General features: G+C 36.7%; 1 protein-coding gene across 2 annotated transcripts in view; it reads left to right on the top strand.

Annotated features, from left to right (window-relative positions):
* The window catches only part of DYM (dymeclin), a 559,394-nt gene that overhangs the window by 381,185 nt on the left and 158,672 nt on the right, over positions 1–19,537 (top strand). For both annotated transcript variants that reach the window (XM_027868956.1, XM_027868957.1), the window contains exon 14: positions 12,495–12,597. In XM_027868956.1, the coding sequence (XP_027724757.1) occupies positions 12,495–12,597 (103 nt within the window). The remainder of the gene's footprint in view (positions 1–12,494; positions 12,598–19,537) is intronic.

Here is a 19,537-nt window from a genome sequence, read left to right as displayed (position 1 = left end):
CTAGCTCCTCTCTTACCACAGTCACAGACTTTTCCCACTGACCTTCTAAGTTGTCTTTGGCTTTCGTGAGGTGAGAAGTCTGGAAACCGCCACAGCTGCCTGCAATTCAGTCCTCTGAGGCCTGCTCCAGGTTTGCTGCGGCCTGCACGCCCATGCTGCGCTGCACTCCTCTCCCCGCCTGGTACAATATACCTTTCAGATCAACCATCCAGGCTGTCTTTGGCTGGAAATTTGTTTCACTCTGTCTTTTTGTGGGTTCTGCAGCTTTAGAATTTGTTTAGAGCCATTTTTATAGGTATTTGGTGGAGTTTGCGGGGAGAGCTCAAGCAAGTCACTGCTTTCCCTCCACCATTTTGGCTCCGCTCCCCAGACCTCCATACACACCACAAGTTTAGAAGACATAGTGTCCTGTGGGGTGATGTTCTGTGTTGCCTTTGTGCACATAATGAAACCAACTATATCTACTCCTTTATTTCAATCAATCAGTAAACATTTAAGTGCCAGGCACTGTGCTAAACTTCAACAATGAGGATCTCGGAGCCATCCTATCCTGTAAGAAAATGCAGTGGGACAGAGTGGGTAGAGTTGTGGGTTTAGAATAGGGAAGACCTAGATTTGTTGCCAATTACAATTGTAGCTAATGGTAGCCAAATATAGTTAACCAACTTTATGACCATGAACAATAATTGAATTTCTCTGTGTTTTATTTTCCTCATCTTTAAAAAAGGGATAATAATATTTTTAGTGCCTGTCTCACAGGATTGTTCTGAGGCAAATAAGATAACATGTAAAGTGCTTTGGAAATCTTAAAGCACTATTATTCTATATGACTCTTCTTATTGTTTCCTGCAACTTCCTTATCTTATAGTTTCACATATAGCAAGAATGTCAGTATTGTTATGGTCAATCCATTCACAAAGGTCACACTCTGATCCTTGACTGTCATGTGGAAATGACCCTGGGTACTCCAGATCTTTGCCAACACAGCACAGACTCAAGCAGGTTCTGCCAAGCTTTGCATATGGTCTGGATTACATTTTCTGATGGTTCATCACCAGTAGACTACTCACTAGGGAATAAATTCTTGGGACATAGCAACCTATGAAAAAAAGAAAAATACTAAATGAACTAGGTCATATATGATCTGCTTCCGCTTTTGTAGTGACTGTGGTGAAGTAATGGAAAAGGGATATAGTAAAAATTAGTTTTACACTTTGTACTATCAATGTGAGATCCTTGCCTAGTACCCAAAAGTTGGCATATTGCTCAGGAAATCTCAATAGTTACTTTGCTATAATTTACTTTGTAGATTAGCTGGCCATTTTGTTTCTGCTTTGGAAAAGTAATTTATTAAAAATAATAATTTATTGCCCAAAAAATAAGTGGGGAAAAGAATAGGAGATGAAGCTCAAATCAAGACAATTTTACCTTATTCTTACTGCTCTAGTTGCAGAGGTTTTAGGGAAGAAAATTGAAACAGTTTACTAAAATCATTTTTTAAAAAATGTGAATTTCAGGGCAGCTAGGTGGCACAGTGGATAGAGCACTGGCCCTGAAGTCAGGAGGACCTGAGTTCAAATCTGGCCTCAGACAGATAACACTCACTAGCTGTGTGACTCTGGGCAAGTCACTTAACCCCAATTGCCTCACAAAAAAATAAAGAAATAAACAAACAAAAATTTTGAATTCCAATTATCCCTGTGAAAGTTGGACTATAATAGTAAGGTTGTTTGACCATATTTAACACCATTTTAGATTTGCTTATCCAGTCATGACTCAAACAGCCTTTTTAATTAGCGCTTCACACAATTAGACTTAGTGTCTAAATGTAAGAGGAAGAGTAGCAAACATCCAATATTTCCTGTCTTTAGGCGTCACTTATACCTAGAATGTACACCTCCTTCACCTGTCCCTCTTAGGTGCCAGCTTCCTTCAGAGCTTAGTTCTAGAGCAACTTTCTACACAAGGCCTTTCCTGATCCCTCAGGCTGGTGCATTCTCTGCAAATTATGTTATACTTACTTTACATATATTTTATATCGACTTCAAATATATTTATTATTTCCTTCATAAAATGTCAGTTCCTCAAGGACAGGAATTGTGTGGTATTTTTTTTTTTTTTTTTTGTATCCCCAACACCTAGCACAGTGCATACATAGTAGAATTTATCTACAGATGGGTAGAACTGCATTCATTTGCTGTTGTTGCCCAGATCTAAAAAGAGCCCTGTCCCCCTGGCTCTATAGTTCTAAAAACTGTCAATAAAGTTACTAATGTTCTAATTAAAAAGATCATTGCTTCTTTATTTTGCAGCTTGTGAAATTCTTTAAGTAAAACTATGAATTCAGGAGTTTAGCTTTGTTGTGTATTTGAAACCTCTTTTAATGAAAGAAGGTAGTTTTCATCATGCCACAGAAACCACAAAAGATATGTTGAACTATCTTGTGTGGCAAAAATTTGTTCCTCTTACTCGTGGTTAGGTACTTTTCTGCCATCAAAGCACATATACACAGAAAATAAAAGCATCTAACAGTTTTTTTCCCTCATATCTTGTATATGTCAAATGAAGTTTATTTTTCAGTTTATGTACTGGAAATTTTATTACAGAAGTTATTTTAATATTTGACATAGGAAAATTATCACGCAAGTGCTACCAAATATAAATATACTGACATATGAAAGATAAATGGAGAGGAATAGTTCAGATCTGGAGCCCCTCCTTCTATGGGGGAAGTTGACCTTTATTTGACATCTCAGAAGACATGGAAAATAATTCACCTACAATGTCAGATGGCAGTTGTGGTTTAGTGGAAAAAGTTCTGGATTTGGAGTTAAGATTTACCAACTTACCAGTTCTGTGACCTTGGGCAAGTCACTTCGTCCTTCAAAGCCTTAGTTTTTGTGCCTGTAGGAAACAGTCAGAAGTTGAAATTAGCTCTTCTGACTCCAAATGTTTTTTTCTTTTTTAATAGTATTTTATTTTTTCCAATTACAAAGACAGTTTAGCTTTCATTTTTTTAATATTATGAGTTCCAAAATTTCTCCCTCCCCTTCTTCCCCCCTCCAAGAAAGAGTATGCAATTCGGTATAGGTTATATATGTACAATCATGTAAAGCATATTTCCATATCCATCACGTTGTGAAACAACAAACAGACCAAAAGGAAAAAAAACTCAAAAAATAAAGAAAGTAAAAATAGTATACTTCTATCTGCATTCAGACTCTATCAGTTCTTTCTCTGGATGTGGATAGCATTTTTCATCATGAGCCCTTTGGAATTGTCTTAGATCATTGTATTGCTGAGAAGAACTAAGTCATTTATGGTTGAGCATCACATTATATTGTTGTTACTGTATCCAGTGTTCTCCTGATTCTGCTCCTTTCACTTTGTATCAGTTCACGTATGTCCAGGTTTTTCTGAGAGCATCCTACTTGTCATTTCTTATAGCACAATAGCATTCCATCACAATCATACACAACTTGTTCAGCCATTCCCCAGTTGATGGACATCCCCTCAATTTCCCATTCTTTGTCACCACAAACAGAGCTTCTATAAATATTTTTGTACACGTAGGTCCTTTTCTTTTTTTATGATCTCTTTGGCATACAGACCTAGTAGTGGTACTGCTGGATCAAAGGATATGCACAGTTTGATTGCCCTTTGGACATAATTCCAAATTGTGCTCCAAAATGGTTGAATCAGTTCACAACTCCACCAACAATGCATTAGTGTCTCAATTTTCCTACATCCCCTCTAGCATTTATAATTTTCCTTTTCTGTCATATTAGCCAATCTGCTACGTGTCAAGTGAGTTATTTTAATTTGCATTTCTCTAATCAATATTGATTTAGAGCATCTTTTCATATGACTGTAAATATCTTTGACTTCTTCATCTGAAAACTGTTTTTTCATATCCTTTGACCATGGGGAATGACTTGTGTTCTTATAAATTTGACTCAGTTCTCTATATTTTTGGGAAATGAGGCCTTTATCAGAGATACCTGCCATAAAAATTATTTCCCCCAAATTTCTTTCTTGTTTACTATAGTGGAGTAAGGAAGCTATATTTATGACTATGGATTCTATGCCTTTCCCACAATTGTCCCAGAATCGTAGCATCATAAAACCAAAGAATGTTGGAACTAGAAGGCAGTTTAAAGATTTTCTAAATCAACCCTTTTGTTTTACATATGAGAGGGAAAGTAACCAGTATACAAGTTTAACAAGGAGTTAGTAGCAGATTTTAACTTGAACCCAGCCTGACTCACAGTACAGTGTTTTGTCTACTATGCAATTTGAGAATATTCTGTCCTCAAATTGGATCAGCCTAGGGAAAGATACTAATAATGTAGTAAAATGGGGAAAAAAAACACTAGACATGGAGTAAAAATACCTAAATAAATCATTCTGACTCTTACTTGCTATGTGACACTGGACAAATCAATCTCAATTTACTTATCTTTAAAATGGAATTTCTGAAAATATTTGCATTACCTACTTTGAAGTTTATATAAGGAAAGTGTTTATGGTAAAGTGCTTTATAAATGTGACACAGATACACATAGGTATATTCATTCATTCAACAAATTGATTTTAAGCACTTATTGAATGCCTGATAGTCAAAGTATATTTTAGAAAAACTGGAAGTAGTTTCTTTCCTTTCTGAGGAAGAGCCTAGATAAGCATGAATTTAAAGGTCATTTATGTTAGCAAAGGTATTAGAAGTGGAGAAAGTAGGAGAAAGGCCTTTGTGGGGCCCAAGACAGGACCTTGGGAGACCTCAATTACATGTAGTAGGAAGACAATTACCAGTATCATTTGAAACCACTGTTTGCTATTGAGTGTATAAAGGGGAATCTAGATAAGAATAAAATACTGTTCCTATCCCTCAAGGATGACAAGGTGATACATAACACATTTTTTAAAAAATAACTAGCAACTCAAGGCAGTAAATAAATGCCAAATGAACACTTGGATTTTTAAGGAGCTGAGATCTGACTGTAACCCAGCCTTTATTAATTATTATTTTTAATAATGCTAACCACTGACATTTCATATAATGTTTAAGGATTTACAAAGTGCTTTACATATCAATAAATAAATAAAAAATATTAAGCACCTGCAGTGTTCTAATCACTATGTTGAAGCACTGGGAGTAAAGTAAAAAATGAAAATAGCCTCTGCCCTCAAGAAGCTTGCATTTTGACTGGGAGAGTATTTGTGTATATATGTAAAGACAAAATAAATATAAAGTGATTTTTGTGGATGAGGCACTAGCAGCTGGAAGGATAAGGAAAGGTCTCACATAGAAGCTAGTATTTGAACTCAGTTTTAAAGGAAATTGGGATTCTGAGAGATGGAGTTGAAGAAAGAGTGTGTTCCAGGCTTGTTGGGACAACCAGTCCAGAAGGCATGGAAGTGGTAGATGAAGTGTCCTGTAGGAAGACTAGCAAGAAGAGCAGTTTAGCTGCGCCACAGTGTGGGTTCAGGGAAGTAACATTATCACATTGCATCCTCAAAACAATATATAGAGACTCTTACAGGTAGAATTTATCCCTGTTTTACAGATGAGGAAAATAAGGTTCAAAGAGCTAGTTCACAAAGCTAGAAAATATTGGAGTCAAAATTCAAACTCAGATCTTTTCTGACTCAAGTCTAGAGAAAAACTGGCTTCATCATTAATTGGTGAATTGCAATTGACCAGTTAGTGACTCTTATACTATACAATGTCCATGGTCTATTCTAGCTCTTAAATTTTTTTTGTTGATTTGACTTGTTGACTTTGGTTCTATAACTGAATTAGTCTGTTAGAACTTTTCCAGACCATTTTCCTTGGTAGAGAAAACTGAAGCAAAATGGGAGAATAGTTCTGTCTTCTTTCTATAATCCATTATCATAATCCCATCTGTCTCCTTTCTCTGCCCCCCCACCACCAAAAAAGGGGCTCTTTTAGCAATGTTAGAAAAAGAAGTAACTCCAAGAAGAGACTGCTACTTGGGGTAGAAGGTCAATTATGAAAGGTGATAGAGAGCGTGAAGAACTACCTAATTCCTACCTTGTTCATTTTGTCTACCAAAGATAATGATCTTCAAACTTAGGAAGATGGAAAAAAATATTAATAGAGAATTTAAAACCAAAAATAAGTGAAGCAAAGGTAAAATAGTTCCTATGACACCTCACTGAGTCCGGGTTGTAAGAATTAGAAAACCCTATCACAGCATACTAAGAATTAGCAGATGTATTTGCTGAATAGTCAGTTATCTTTGAAAATTTGTAGAGAGCTAGAGAGATACAAGAACAGAGATGACAATATGTGGTCCCAGCTTTCAAAAAGGAGAATGGTGGAGTCCTCCAATTATAATCCTGTGACCTTTACACTGACTCTTGACAAAATTCTAGAATGTATTATTGAAGGGATGATTTATGTGCATTTAGAATTGCTGATACAGCATTGAATTTCTCAAGAACAAGTCATGGCAGACTAACCTCATTTCTCTCTTCCAAGTATGAATGAACTGGTAGTTACATCAGAATAACTAATTAGAAATAATATACCTAGATTTCAGGTTATGCAAAGTCTTTCATTGTATACATGTGGACAAAATAGATAAATAAAGATTATACTTCATGTGTATTAAGAACTGGTGAGGAAACTGAAGCTTAGAGAGATTAGGCAGATTTGTACATGGTTACACAGCTAATAAGTATTGGAGATGGGATTTGAATATGTTCACTGAATCTGCCAGTGTTTTTTCCTCCATAACACGCTGTCTCCAAGGAACTTGGAGTATGGAAGGAAAAGCAAAATATGAATATTGATTGATAGGTCATTTGTCAGTCTTGAGCGTAGTCTTTATTAGCTTGTCACAGGACTCTGTTCTTGAGTCTATTTTGTTTTATATTTTATCATTGGCCTTAAACAAAGATATAAGTGATAGTGTGCTTATCAAAATTACAAATTACAAATGATAGAATCAGGATTTTTAAAAAAACCTCAAATGTTTAGAGTGATGGGCTGCATTGGATAAAATGAAATTTCATAATAATAAATCCAAAGTCATAGAAGTTGTTTCAAATAGTTATCTGCTTAAAGAGTGAAAGTTGTGTGACTAGACAACAGTCAACTTGAAAGACAGTAACTTAATCAAATATCAGTTCAATGAGTCGGTAGTAAAACAAGCAAAAGCATTAAAGTATATTAACAAAACTATAGTGTCCAAAAAAGGGGAGGTTATAGTCCCACTGTACCTCACCATGGTATTCTGTTCACTTCTGAAATTCACATTTTACAAAGGACATTGAAGCTGAAACATGTTCAGAAAAGAGTGAATAGTTTGATGAAAGGATCAGAAATATGCCCTATAAAAAAAAAAAAAAAGACTAGGAATGTTTAGTCTGGATAATGGAAGACTTAGGAACATGGCATCTGTTTTCAAGTATTTGTCATGTAGAAGTGTTCAGATTTATTTTACCTGGCTCCAGATGGCAGAATTGTGATAAATGGATGGACATTCTAGTAAGGCATTATTTGGCATAATGTGGTGGAAATTTCCTAAGTAGAGTAATACAAAAGTACAATAGTCTGTTTGGTGAGGTGGTAAAATATCCCTCTCTTTGAAAGTCTTTGAGAATTGGATGACCACTTGCCAGAGATGTGGTAGAAGAAATTCCTGCTCATGTATGTGATCACCTTATATGATCTCTGAAGTTCTTACTCAGATTCTGTGATTCTATATAATCGTAAATGTTCAGCCTCAGAGTTGGAGCCAAGATGGTCCAACGAGCTCCCCCTCTACACACACAAACCTGTGCCTCATCCAAAGAGCACACCAGACCAAATCTTGATGGTGAAATCCAAGAAAAGTGACAATGAATCATTTTTTCTGATCTAGATCAGTGAAGGGAGATGGAGAGGTCTGTAGACACTGAAGATGGGGTCTAGCCAGGAATTTGGGGCCACAGAGCACTCCAACACCTACGGAGAGTCAAAAGGGGGCCCTATATGCATGGAATGATGAGAATAGGGAGCATATGACAACTTTGTCAACCATTACCCAGTTTCAGATACCAGATCCAGGCTGGACTGAAGAGGAGTCCTATATCCTGGAGTGGCCTTCTGGGAGAGGGAGCACTGCAGTCCGTAGGCAAGTGAAGTAGCAGTGTTTCTCTGACCCTCGAAGCAAAGCAGGTTGTCAGTTTCAGCTTCTAGCCCAATGAGAAGCCTTCAGGGGAATAACCAGGACAGGAATCCTTGTAGTTCAGTCACTCTAAACCAGCAGTGCTTTCTAGCTGGTTGGCAGAGGCTAAGTCTAGTGGCATTTTCTATTGCTCAGACCCAAACCCAGGTCAGAAACTGGCAGAGCAGAAATCAGACTTTGCACTGAACCAGACCTTTTTGAGAGCACTAAAATCTTACAGGTTCCCAGGTTGAGCTGTCCCTAAGATCCTGGAATAGCACATTTGATATCACAAGAAAGCAGCGACAGGACCGGCTCAGCCTTTCCTCTAGAAGTGTGTGTAGGCCAGTCTTAACATCAAGTTCAAAGTCAAGAAGTAGACTGGAAAAATGAGCAAACAAAAATCCCACCATAAAGAACTATCTTGAATGACACTCAAAACACAAATCCAGAAAAGAATAACTAAAACATCTGCAAGCAAAGCCTGAAAGTAAAACACAGCTTGAGCACAATTTCAACTAGAATTCCTGAAAGAGAATAAGTAAAGACGGATTTTTAAAAAAGAGCTTAAAATATTTTGATAAATGAAGTAAGAGTGCTTGAGGAGAAAAAATGGATAGGAATTGAAAGCTTATAAAAGAACGAATTGAAAAGGAAATAAATAACTTGGCATAAGACTTACAAAACTTTGCCCAAGGAAGGAACTCCTTGAAAATTAGAATTTGCCAAATAGAAGCCAATGACCCCATGAGACAATAAGAACCTTTAAAACAAAGTCAAAAGATTTAAAAGAAAATATGTCTCGTAGCAAAAACAGCTGATCTGGAAAACAAATAGAAAACAAAAAAAAATTTAAGAATCATTGCACCACCTGAAAACCATGAACAAAAAAAAATCCTAGACATCATATTTTAAGAATCTTTAAAGAATACTGCCCTGATCTCTTTGAACTAAAGGGCAGGGTGGAAGTAGAATGAATATACTTATCACTTCCTTAAAGAAACCCCCAAATGAAAACTCTGAGGAACATTATAGCCAAAATCAGGGCTTCCAAAGGAAAAATACTGCAAGTAACCTGAAAGAATTCAAATAACAAAGTGCCACAGTCAGGATCACACATAATCTAACAGCCAACACTGCAAAGGAATAGAGATCTTAGAATATAGATTGGATATTCCAGAAGGCAAAGGATACAGGCTTACAACTAAGAATAACTTACCAGCAAAACTGAGTACAATCCTACAGGAGCAAAACTGAACCTGAATGAAATAAAGGATTTCTGAGCTTTCCTGCTGAAAAGACCAGAACTGAGTAGACATGCATACAAATACAAGAGTCGAGAGAAGCATAAAAAAGAGTAAACATGAGCAAGCAGTCATGAGGCATTAACCAAAGTTAAATTTTTTTTATATTTTATATGGGGAGATGATACACATTTCCCTTCAGAACTATGTCATCATCAGGGGACATAGAAAGAAAGTCTATTTAGACAAGACTGAGGAATTAGTGAACCCAAGTTCAAATTCCATCTCCAAAACTTGTTAACTGTATAATCACATAAAATAAAATGCTGTTTGAAATGTTTAAATAAAATATCAATAATAGCTGACATTTATCTGGTGCTTTCAGGTTTGCAAAACACTTCACATAACACAACGCTGTTGGGTAGGTAGTAGTAATACAGGAATTATTATTCTCATTTTACACATGAGGAAACTAAGGCTTAGGTATGTTAAGTGACTTGTCCCATAGCCACTGGGAGCAAGGGAGTTGGAATTTGACTTCTTTACTTCAACTCCAATAATCCATCCACTTATGCAATGCCATTTCCAGTAACAACGTAGTTGGTACAGAGTGTGTATTTTCTTTGTTTCCCTGGTGCTTAGCACAGTGACTGGCAGATGGCAGGTAATTAATAGATGCTTGTTGGCTTGACTTATTAGTCCATTAACAGAAAGAGATAAATCTGAACAAATAAATTCTGTGATCTTGTTTTCCGTTAAATCAATGATATATGCTCAAGACCTACTACTTCACTTTATTTTTTCCTGCCTTCCCCTCAGCCACATCTACTTTCCCCAGACCAATTTATTCAGCCCCGTTTTTCACTTGTGTCATTACTGATTCTGAACCTTCTCCCAAGCTATGTTTCAGTGCTTCTGAGGCCCTCAAAAACTCATTCCCATTAGTCAAGATACTCCTGAAATTCCATCCATTCCAGGATACATTCCAGTTAGGACAGTGCCTTCGCATGGCAAGCTCAAATGTTTGTTGAGTTACATTGTACTGACAAATTGAAAAAGTGATAGTAATTTCCCTTGTTAAGTAGTTCTAGTTGCTTTTCTTCAACAAATTTACCATATTACCCTTTTGCTTTTATTTCATGTAAATAAAATATGTTGGCTACATTTCTGTATATGAAGTATATCAACTTCATATCCATCCTTTTTCCCGTCTTAGCCCCTGATTTATGACATCCTCCCCAGTCTGCTCATTATCTTTTGCACAGAGCGTGCCTATTCTTAATTTGTTTTCTTGCTGCTACTTCTTGCCATGCATTTCTTGGTCCCCTTATCTAAAGCCTGCTTAATAACGATGGGTAGCATTGTAAGGTTTTTCAAAGTGCTTTACATATATTATCTCACCTCTTCACAACCGCCCTGGAAGGTAGGTACTATAGCGATTTCCAGTTTTACAGATGGGAAAACTGAGGCTGACTAGAAGTTAAGTGACTTGCCCAGGGTCTCACACAGCTAGTAAGTGTCTGAGGCCAGGTTTGAGCTCAGGTCTGATAAACAGGTAAAGTGCTCTGTGCACTATTGTGTCACCTACCTGCATCTTCTCCTTCACGGTCCAGCTCAAGTCTAAACTTGATAAAACTTTTCCTACCTATTCCAACCCACACCGATCTCTATCATAGTGAAAAGAGTACTGACTGTAGAATCAGTAGATATGGTGGTATCTCTGCCATCTACTAGTGATCTTGGGCAAATTGGTGTACTTTTCTGGGCCTCAGTTTTCTTATCTGTAAAATGAGAGCATAGGACTAGATCAGAGTCAAACTTGGAGTGCACCCCAACCAGATTAAAATATAAATGGAAATATTTAACCAAATAAAAATGCAATACAACATAGGTGATGTTAATTTGTGGTTTTCTAAGTCAGTATGAGGTCCACTTGGGATCATTTCTATTTGAATTTGACCCTACTGTACTAGTTGACCTTTAAGGTCCCTTCCAATTCTAGATCTGAGATCTTGTGAGCCTGTATTCTACTGGTTTTATTATCTGACCTCTTCCATTTGGTGCTTTTTCCCTCAAATTATTTCATGTGTGTTATTTCTGTCTCTTTAGTTAATTATAACTTCTTTCAGGGCAGAAATCATGTCTTATACTTATTCTCAGTGCCCCAGAGTTCCTGGATACATAATTGGTATCCAGTATGTATTTGTTGGTATAATTACTATCTGACTTAAAATCTGTGGTTCATACTTATTTGTTTTTAAGTTTTAAATTTTTAGAGCAATGTGTTTGTTTTGCTTTTGTTTATGTAGCATATTGCGTAACATCACATTTGAAGGCTTTTTCTAAGGATGGTCATAGGCCTAGAAAGGATCATTCATTGCTAGCTCTGTGCTACCTGTAATTATTCCAATTAGCTGGGAATTAATACTAAATTCAAATTTAAAATGAAGCCCCAGTAGCATTTTGAAGGAAGATGTCAAGAAGTAAAAAGTATTTTTTAATTAAGGGAAAATATATGCTTAAGTGAAAAGGTGAGAATAATTCATTAGATTTTTAAGATTCTGTAGGTGAGTATACCTACACCTGTCTTCAGTTTAGACCCTACACACTTACTAGAAAAGTAATCTTATGGAATCAGGGCTATTCTGGCTATTAAACTACCATCTTATTTAAGCTGAAAGGAAAGTTGTTTTTATTAACTAAATTATAGTAGCTTTTAAAGTATCATTATAGAATTTTGATGCATGTTTTAAGTAGGTGGATTTTGAAACACAAACATAAAACAATAACCTTTTAACCCTGTGGTAATAAAGTATTTTCCCAAATGTGCAGCAGAATTTGTAACCTCTCAAACTTTTCCTCCATTGTCAGTGTGCCCTTATAATTTAAACATATATCTAATTTCTAATTACATAGGAAGTATTAACGTGCAGTTAATAGAAACCTGAAAAATACACAAATACATTTTTAAAGCTTACCATATGAAGAAGTGATATAATTTTGTCTAGAAGGTAGATAATTTGAACTTTGGTTTCCCTAATATAATCTTTTTTCTTTTGCTTTGTTTCTTTAGTTTGTTTTCTTTGCTATCTAAAAAGCACAACAAAGTTCTAGAACAAGCCACACAGTCCCTGAGAGGTTCCCTGAGTTCTGATGATGTTCCTCTGCCAGATTATGTAAGTATTTACCTTACTGTGTTAAATTATTTTCATTTAAACGTCAAACTAACAAATGGCAACATCCCTTTTCCTCTAAAAAAATGTTTGAAATTGTGATGACCCAGCAACCACCAATAGCCAAATAAAGGAACTTCTAAGGAATGATATCATGTCTGAAATTGAAGAAAAAAAAGTGAAAAATGCATGTACAAATGGCGAGGGGGAAAAACCCAACACCACCCAACAACCCTAAACCAACAACACTTCATAACTAGGAACCTTCTGGGGCATTCAGTAAGTTCATAGTTTTCAAATGACATTGTTAGAAAAATACATGACTTTCATAGGTTTCACAGGGTTATGAGCTTAGAGAATGTCTTCTGTCCAACCCCTTCATTTGAAAGTTGAGAATACTGAGGCCTTGGTATGTTACTAGGTAGCACATGATATCTCTGGCTCATATTTCTTTGCTTTTAAGTTATCAGTTTCTGTAGCAATATGTCTGTTTTGCTTTTTTTTTTTTAATGTAGCATCTAGCTTAGCATTACATATAAAGGCTTTTTATGAGGATAGTAAAAGACCTAAAAAGGATCATTCATTGCCAGCTCTGTGCCACCTGTAATGATTACAAAACATCTATTAAACATACTCTTTTTTGTATCATGCCACAGAAATTAAAACTTGCAGCAGGCCAAAATTCACGTTTCCTGTGTACCTTTGGACCTTTTTTGTCATTGTTACTGTTTTTATAGATTTTTAAGATATGAAAAATCAAAATAACAAGTGACTTATCTGTGTTTTTAGACTGGGTCATAGCATAGAATCTAAGTTTTCTGACTCACTGAGCATTATGCTAGGTGTCTGACCTTTCTTCCCTATGTCTCTTTTAGCATACAAGCATCAGAATTGATCTTGACCATGCACAAATCATTGTTCAAATGACTTATTTGATAACAGAAATATTGGTGACCTGAAATAGCATAGTATCTTATCTATAGTTTATTCAACCAGTTTTTTCTTCAGTTCACTAAAGGAGGCCATAGTACACTGACAGAATATTCAAATTTAGACCAAATCCTTGGCATGTTAATAGTTTATAATTTAAACCAAAAAGTTAAGCCTCTTACCATTATAAATTTGAAAACCAGTACCTATAAAATCATCTCAAAAATCATATGCAGATTAATAGAAAACATTAATCACCACAAAGTAGAAACATTACCTAGAGAGAGAAAGGATTTTCTTTACTACTTTAAGTGTATGGTCCTCATTTTTTTTTTCTACTACATCATACAAACACTCTTCTGGCCTCCATCAAAAAAAGAAGGAAAGGAACTTATGACCTTGTGCTTTTGAGAAGGTGAAAGCAATGCTAACATATTGTATTTTCCCCATTTTGGGAAATAAAGAAATTAAACAACTCTTAGAGCTAGAGTGAACTGACCCTGGGCAGTGCACACTCAGAGCAGCGCCAAGCAGCGTCTTAGTGCTTCATTGTGTCATCTTTATGGGTCCTGGACATGAAATCAGCATCTGAAATGGATGAATGTTAGTCATTGCTTTTTTCTCTTCCCTATCCTGCACTTCAATGGAGGTAATAATAAGCTAAGAAGTAAGAAGCAGGCAAAGCAGGAGTCATGGTCACCCATCCACAGATGGATTTATCCATTCCTTGCCATCTAAATCAGAGATTCTTAATGAATTTTTAAATATATATGTATATGTACATATATATTTACAACTGTATTTCTATATAACTGATTTCCTTGATAATACTGTGTATTTCATTTAATGTTTTTAAAAACATCATTCTGATTCATAAGCTTCCTCAGCCTGCCAGAGAGATTCTTGGAAGAGAAAAGGTTAAGAACCCCTAGTTTTAAGTTGATCATATTTTCGTGTAATATTGAAACTGCCACTTGTCTCCTATCTTATTTATTTTAGGTCCAGCCTAATTTCTTTTGGACTGTGGAATATATATTTATTTGCAAGGTTGAAATGCTAATCTTATATATCAGGTGCCTTAAACTTGGTGTAACAGTCAATCAACAACCACTTAAGTGCCTCCCAGCACTGCACTGAGCACTGGGGATACAGAGAAAGGCAAAAACAGCCCCTGCTCTCAAGGAGCCATGTGTATGCAAGATGGCAGGGAAGGGATGCAACAGAGGCCCCTTACAGAGGATGGGATTTGCACTGAGCCTTGAAGGAAGCCAGGTGTCTAAGGAGAGGAGGGAGAACCCTTTAGGCGTGGGGGACAACCAATGAGCAGGTAGAGTCAGGAGTTGGAATGTCCTCAGTAAGAACAGGAAGGCCAGAGTATGTAGAGAGGAGTGACACATAAGAACACTGGGAAGGCTGGAAGGGGCCTTAAAAGCCAAACAGAGGATTTTATATTTGACCCTGAAGGTAATCCGGAGCCGCTAGAGGGTATTGGGAGGTTGGGGAATGGTCAGACTTGTATTTTGGGAAGATCATATTGACAGCCAACTGGAAAATGGATTGGAGTAGGGAGAGACTCCTGAAAGTGATAAGGTACCACTGGAGTTTATTAAGTAGGGAGGTATGGAGAGTATGACAGAGTAGGAGTATGCTACCCATTGAGGATTGAGTTCAGGCAGATTATCAGTGATCTAGTGAGGGAGACAGATGATTAAACCACTGCCCTCCCTCATTGTCCATCCTTGTGACAGTTTGAGTTCTGTGAGGTACAGGAGGCCTGAGACAACAGTCAGGAGCTGGTAAAGGAGCACCTTGGAAAAGTTCAGATGAGGCAGCAGTAGGCAATTGAAGTTGGGTCTGATCCAGGGACATACTCTGGGGAAAGCCCCTGGGACAAAGAATGAAGCTTGATGTTTGCATCCAGGGCTGATACAGGGATTTCTTGGAAGTTTCAAGAGCAAGAAGACCACAAGTAGGTGGGCTATGTCTGTGGCTGATATAAGGGTCCATGGAAATTTATCTGGAAACTTCAAATATAATTATCTTTCATATGAGAAGATGCATATTTCCATTTAAATAATTTATCTTTAGTTGATAATAGAAAATATAATCATCAAATCCTTTTTTTCTTTAGCAAAATACATGTATGAATACTCCTTTCATTGTTTTTCATAGCTATCAAAGCAAAGACATTCTGACTATTTTTGTTGACCAAAAGTTGGCATGGCAAGGGGCCCACAGTGAAAAGAAAAGGAGGTTATACATCCAAAGGATGATGGATTAAAAGGAGGGGTGAAGGCAAGACAACCCAATGTCTCAGAGATTCACTTAAAGATAAGAAAGATAAGACTTGTAAAATAGTCAAAAGGTCTTATTGATAGGAGAAGCAAACCACTCCAGTATCTTTGCTAAGAAAACCTCAAATGGAGTCACAAAGAGTTAGACATAACTGAAACCACTGAACAACAAAAATTGAAGAGAACAAAATTGTTTAGAGGGGATTAAAGGAGCTTAAGAGAAAATTAAATTGAAGATGAAGAAGAATTAAACATAAACAGAACTTTAGGGATGATGGTAGGGGACCTATGGTAGGCCTGCAGTTTAGAGTTTCTGAGTTTCTGAGTTTCAAAACTTGAGGTCCTATACCCAAGATCTAGTTGCCTCCTCAGGGCTTTGTTTATATGAGGGAAGTTAGGTTTAGCCTGGAACTCATGAAAGATTCCCACGAAAAGGGGGGAAAATCTTTTTTTGTCCTTGGTTCTAACTCTGATAAGGGAGGATTTTTAAAATCCAATATCCAGGAATGTCCTGCAGACAAAGCTCGTCATATTCTTTTGGGAACTAACGATCTGAAAACACTAAAAAGGCAACTCAAAACTGGCTGCTCATTAGTAACTTTGTAAAGCAGATATGTAGAGTCTTCATTTGAAAGGCTTATGCATACTAGGCAATGTGAAGGTTATTTTGCCCATTTCCTGTGGTTTATGTTGTATTTCTGGGTCTTAGAGCAGTACTGATATGAGACTGTGGGAACAACGCTCAGTCCGGATACTGGCTACTGATAAACAAAATTTGCTATGTACATCTATGACCTGAGTAGATCCAGTTTTCCTTTGTTTTTTATTTTGGTAATAGTGTGTCACCCCATTGAGATGTTATGTTTATGGTTCCAATGTGTCTCTTTTCTCCTATGAATCATGGAAACTTTTTTTGAGGTTTTCTGTAGGAATTCAGCAATTGCATCACATATGCTAAGCTGTTCTTTCAGACCAATGTAATCTCTCAGTTCATTCTGTACCTGCATTGACGTGGTAATGAGACAGATCTTCATAACTCTATTCTGGCTAGCTACAGACTCTTGTTGCAAATAAGGGAGTGGGGCTGGGAAGAAAGTATCAAGTTGGAATTCCTCTTTTATTTGCTTGATAGTGTTGTGTTTGCTGTCTTTTCACTTATAGTTATTTGGATCATCTTAGTGTTCCTGTGTTTCACAGATAAATACCAGACTTTATCCATTTCTGCCTTTAATGCTTTTGTTTAATTCTTGAGTAAACTAAAATCCTGAACGTTCATCATCAGCATTCATTACCCTTTCCGGGAGCCATGAAACCACTTGGTTTCTCTAAGTCAACTAAGAACTGGGGCACTTGTAACACTGAGAACTCCGAAGGTAATTATTAATAAACAGAAGATTAAGTTGAATTTCTGGCAGATGCTTGAATTAAATAACATAATTTTACCATATTTTGAATTACTTTAAACTGACTGCTTTCTCTGGGTCAAAAACAAAAGGACAAAATTTTCATGAAGTATGAATGGGAGTCTTAGAGCAACTGCTTTCTGGAGATAATATTTAAAATTCCATTCTGAATCAGCCATTAAAATTCCACTTTTTGATAGAAGTGGACAGAAGACACATTGTAAATGGAAGATGCTTCAGTCTGTGAACTTGAATTCTGCACATCTCTTCAAAGAGGGAAGTCATCAACATTAGCTCAGGACTAGCGACAGTCACTAGGAAGCATCACTAAGAATCACTTCCATGTTTCTCTGATCCAAAAGATGATAGAGGGAGACATTAACCATCTCAGAGGAAATCCAGCACTTAAAAAGCACTGAAATTTTGGCTTTTTCAGTGATAATGAAGTGTTTTATTGATAAATCCCAGCACTCAAAGGACTGCATAAGGGGATTTCATTTTTGAATCCACATTCTCATCATTCTCTTTTTAAAAATTGGATGAGATAAGCTATTTTTTCCCTCAGAGTTCTTACCACAAAGTATCCAATATACTCTCTTCTTAGTATTAATCCTCTAACTCATTTTTTTGTGTTGTCTTGTTTTTCTTTATGTGGAAAGAAAATGAAAAGGTCTTCAATTAAGGTTTGGGTTCCTGAGTGCATGCTTTCTACACCAGGAGTGAATGAAGTATATTAGAAAAGAGTTTAAATAAGTGCTTAAAAATAAGTATATGTTTTCAGTCTCACTGTAGTCTGTGGAGTACTTTCACTCTACCTAAAGATTTTTTTAGTTTTTTTAAGAAAATGTTTGTCCCTATTACACTGTATAATTCACAAGTCGGTTGAATAACAATCCAGAAAGCGGGTAGCAAGTTGCAAAAACATTAGTATTAGCACTTTAGCACAGCTATGTTTGTCTGAGTATCTCAGGGGACATCAGAAACTGTCATCTCAACTGGGCCTTGGATAATGAGAAAATTAACTTAGTGAGGGCAAGAATTAGAATTCCACTCTAGGCCCCCCCTCTCCACATGGGACAAGGAAGAGAGGTTAGGAAAGCAATTTCTTTTAGTATATCCCCTGGGAACATAACCAAATTTTGGTCAACTTGAATATACTTGGTTGCTTGTGAGATTGCTTTCAGTTCAGGAATGGTTGAAAGAGGTGTTTTCTGTGGTATTAATACTAATACCCAGAGGCCTCGTCCTAGAATGTGAGCAACCCCGAGTTCTCACAGGCATGCCAGCAAAGTATAGGCTCTGGTAGGCTTTACCTACCTAGGAAAGCTTCCATTAGAGACCTCATGACAGTCTTGTTTGTTGGTCTTCCAAAGACCAGCCTGGCTAAAGTTGGAAGTAGTGACATATTTGGGGACCACAGCAACTCCCAAAGATTCTTCACTAAGTTGTAGAAGAGTTGCCACACACATCAGTCAAAGGAGTGTCCACACAGACTCAATCATAGCCCCATGAAGTCAGATCACCTTACACTTAGAATTGCTTTAGAGTTTACAAATCATTTTCACATGCATTATCTTAGTCTGCTTACCTCACAGAACTGCTGTGAAGAAAATGCATTATAAACCTTGAAAAAAAACTCTGTGAAGGAGACGAATAGCACTGGACATGGAGTCAAAGCCTGGGGTTGGAATCCAAACTATGACATTTGTTAGCTATGCAGTTGGGAGCAAGTCACAGGACATAGATTGAGAGCTGCAAGGGACCTTAGAGAGCGTCAAATCTGACCTATTCATTTGGAGGTGAACTGAAATCTAGAGAGTTTAACTGACTTGCCAGAGGCAGTAAGTAAAAGAGTCAGAATTCAAATCTAGAACTTCTAACTTCAGATCCAGGACTCCCCTTTGTCATCAAGTGCATGCTCTCTCGCTCTCTCCCTCATCTTTAAAAATGGGTACAATGATATCAGCTCTAACTCCCTCCTAAGTTTAATGCAAGTACTACCTACCTTTAAAGTGCTGAATCATATGTCCCAAAAGTCTTAGTGCATTACAAATATGAGTTATTACCCTGTATAAATGTGTTATCACTAACCTTATAGAAATGTGAACTATTTGGTCACATAATATATAGTATCTTCACTCTGAAGATTATGTAATTATGACATATATACCTCATACCTTAGGATCTCAGTTCTTGTTATTTTATTAATAATAATGTTATTTTATTATAAGTCAGTAATATACCTTTTCTCAACCAGTTCCAACAGGCCTCATAACAAATATATGAAGTAAGAAGATGAGCATTATCACCCTATAT

Source organism: Vombatus ursinus, unplaced genomic scaffold (assembly GCF_900497805.2).
Source record: "Vombatus ursinus unplaced genomic scaffold, bare-nosed wombat genome assembly UNPS02014791.1, whole genome shotgun sequence".
NCBI lineage: Eukaryota > Metazoa > Chordata > Mammalia > Diprotodontia > Vombatidae > Vombatus > Vombatus ursinus.
Note: the sequence above shows the minus strand (reverse complement) of the source record. Positions and strands in the feature narration are given on the sequence as shown.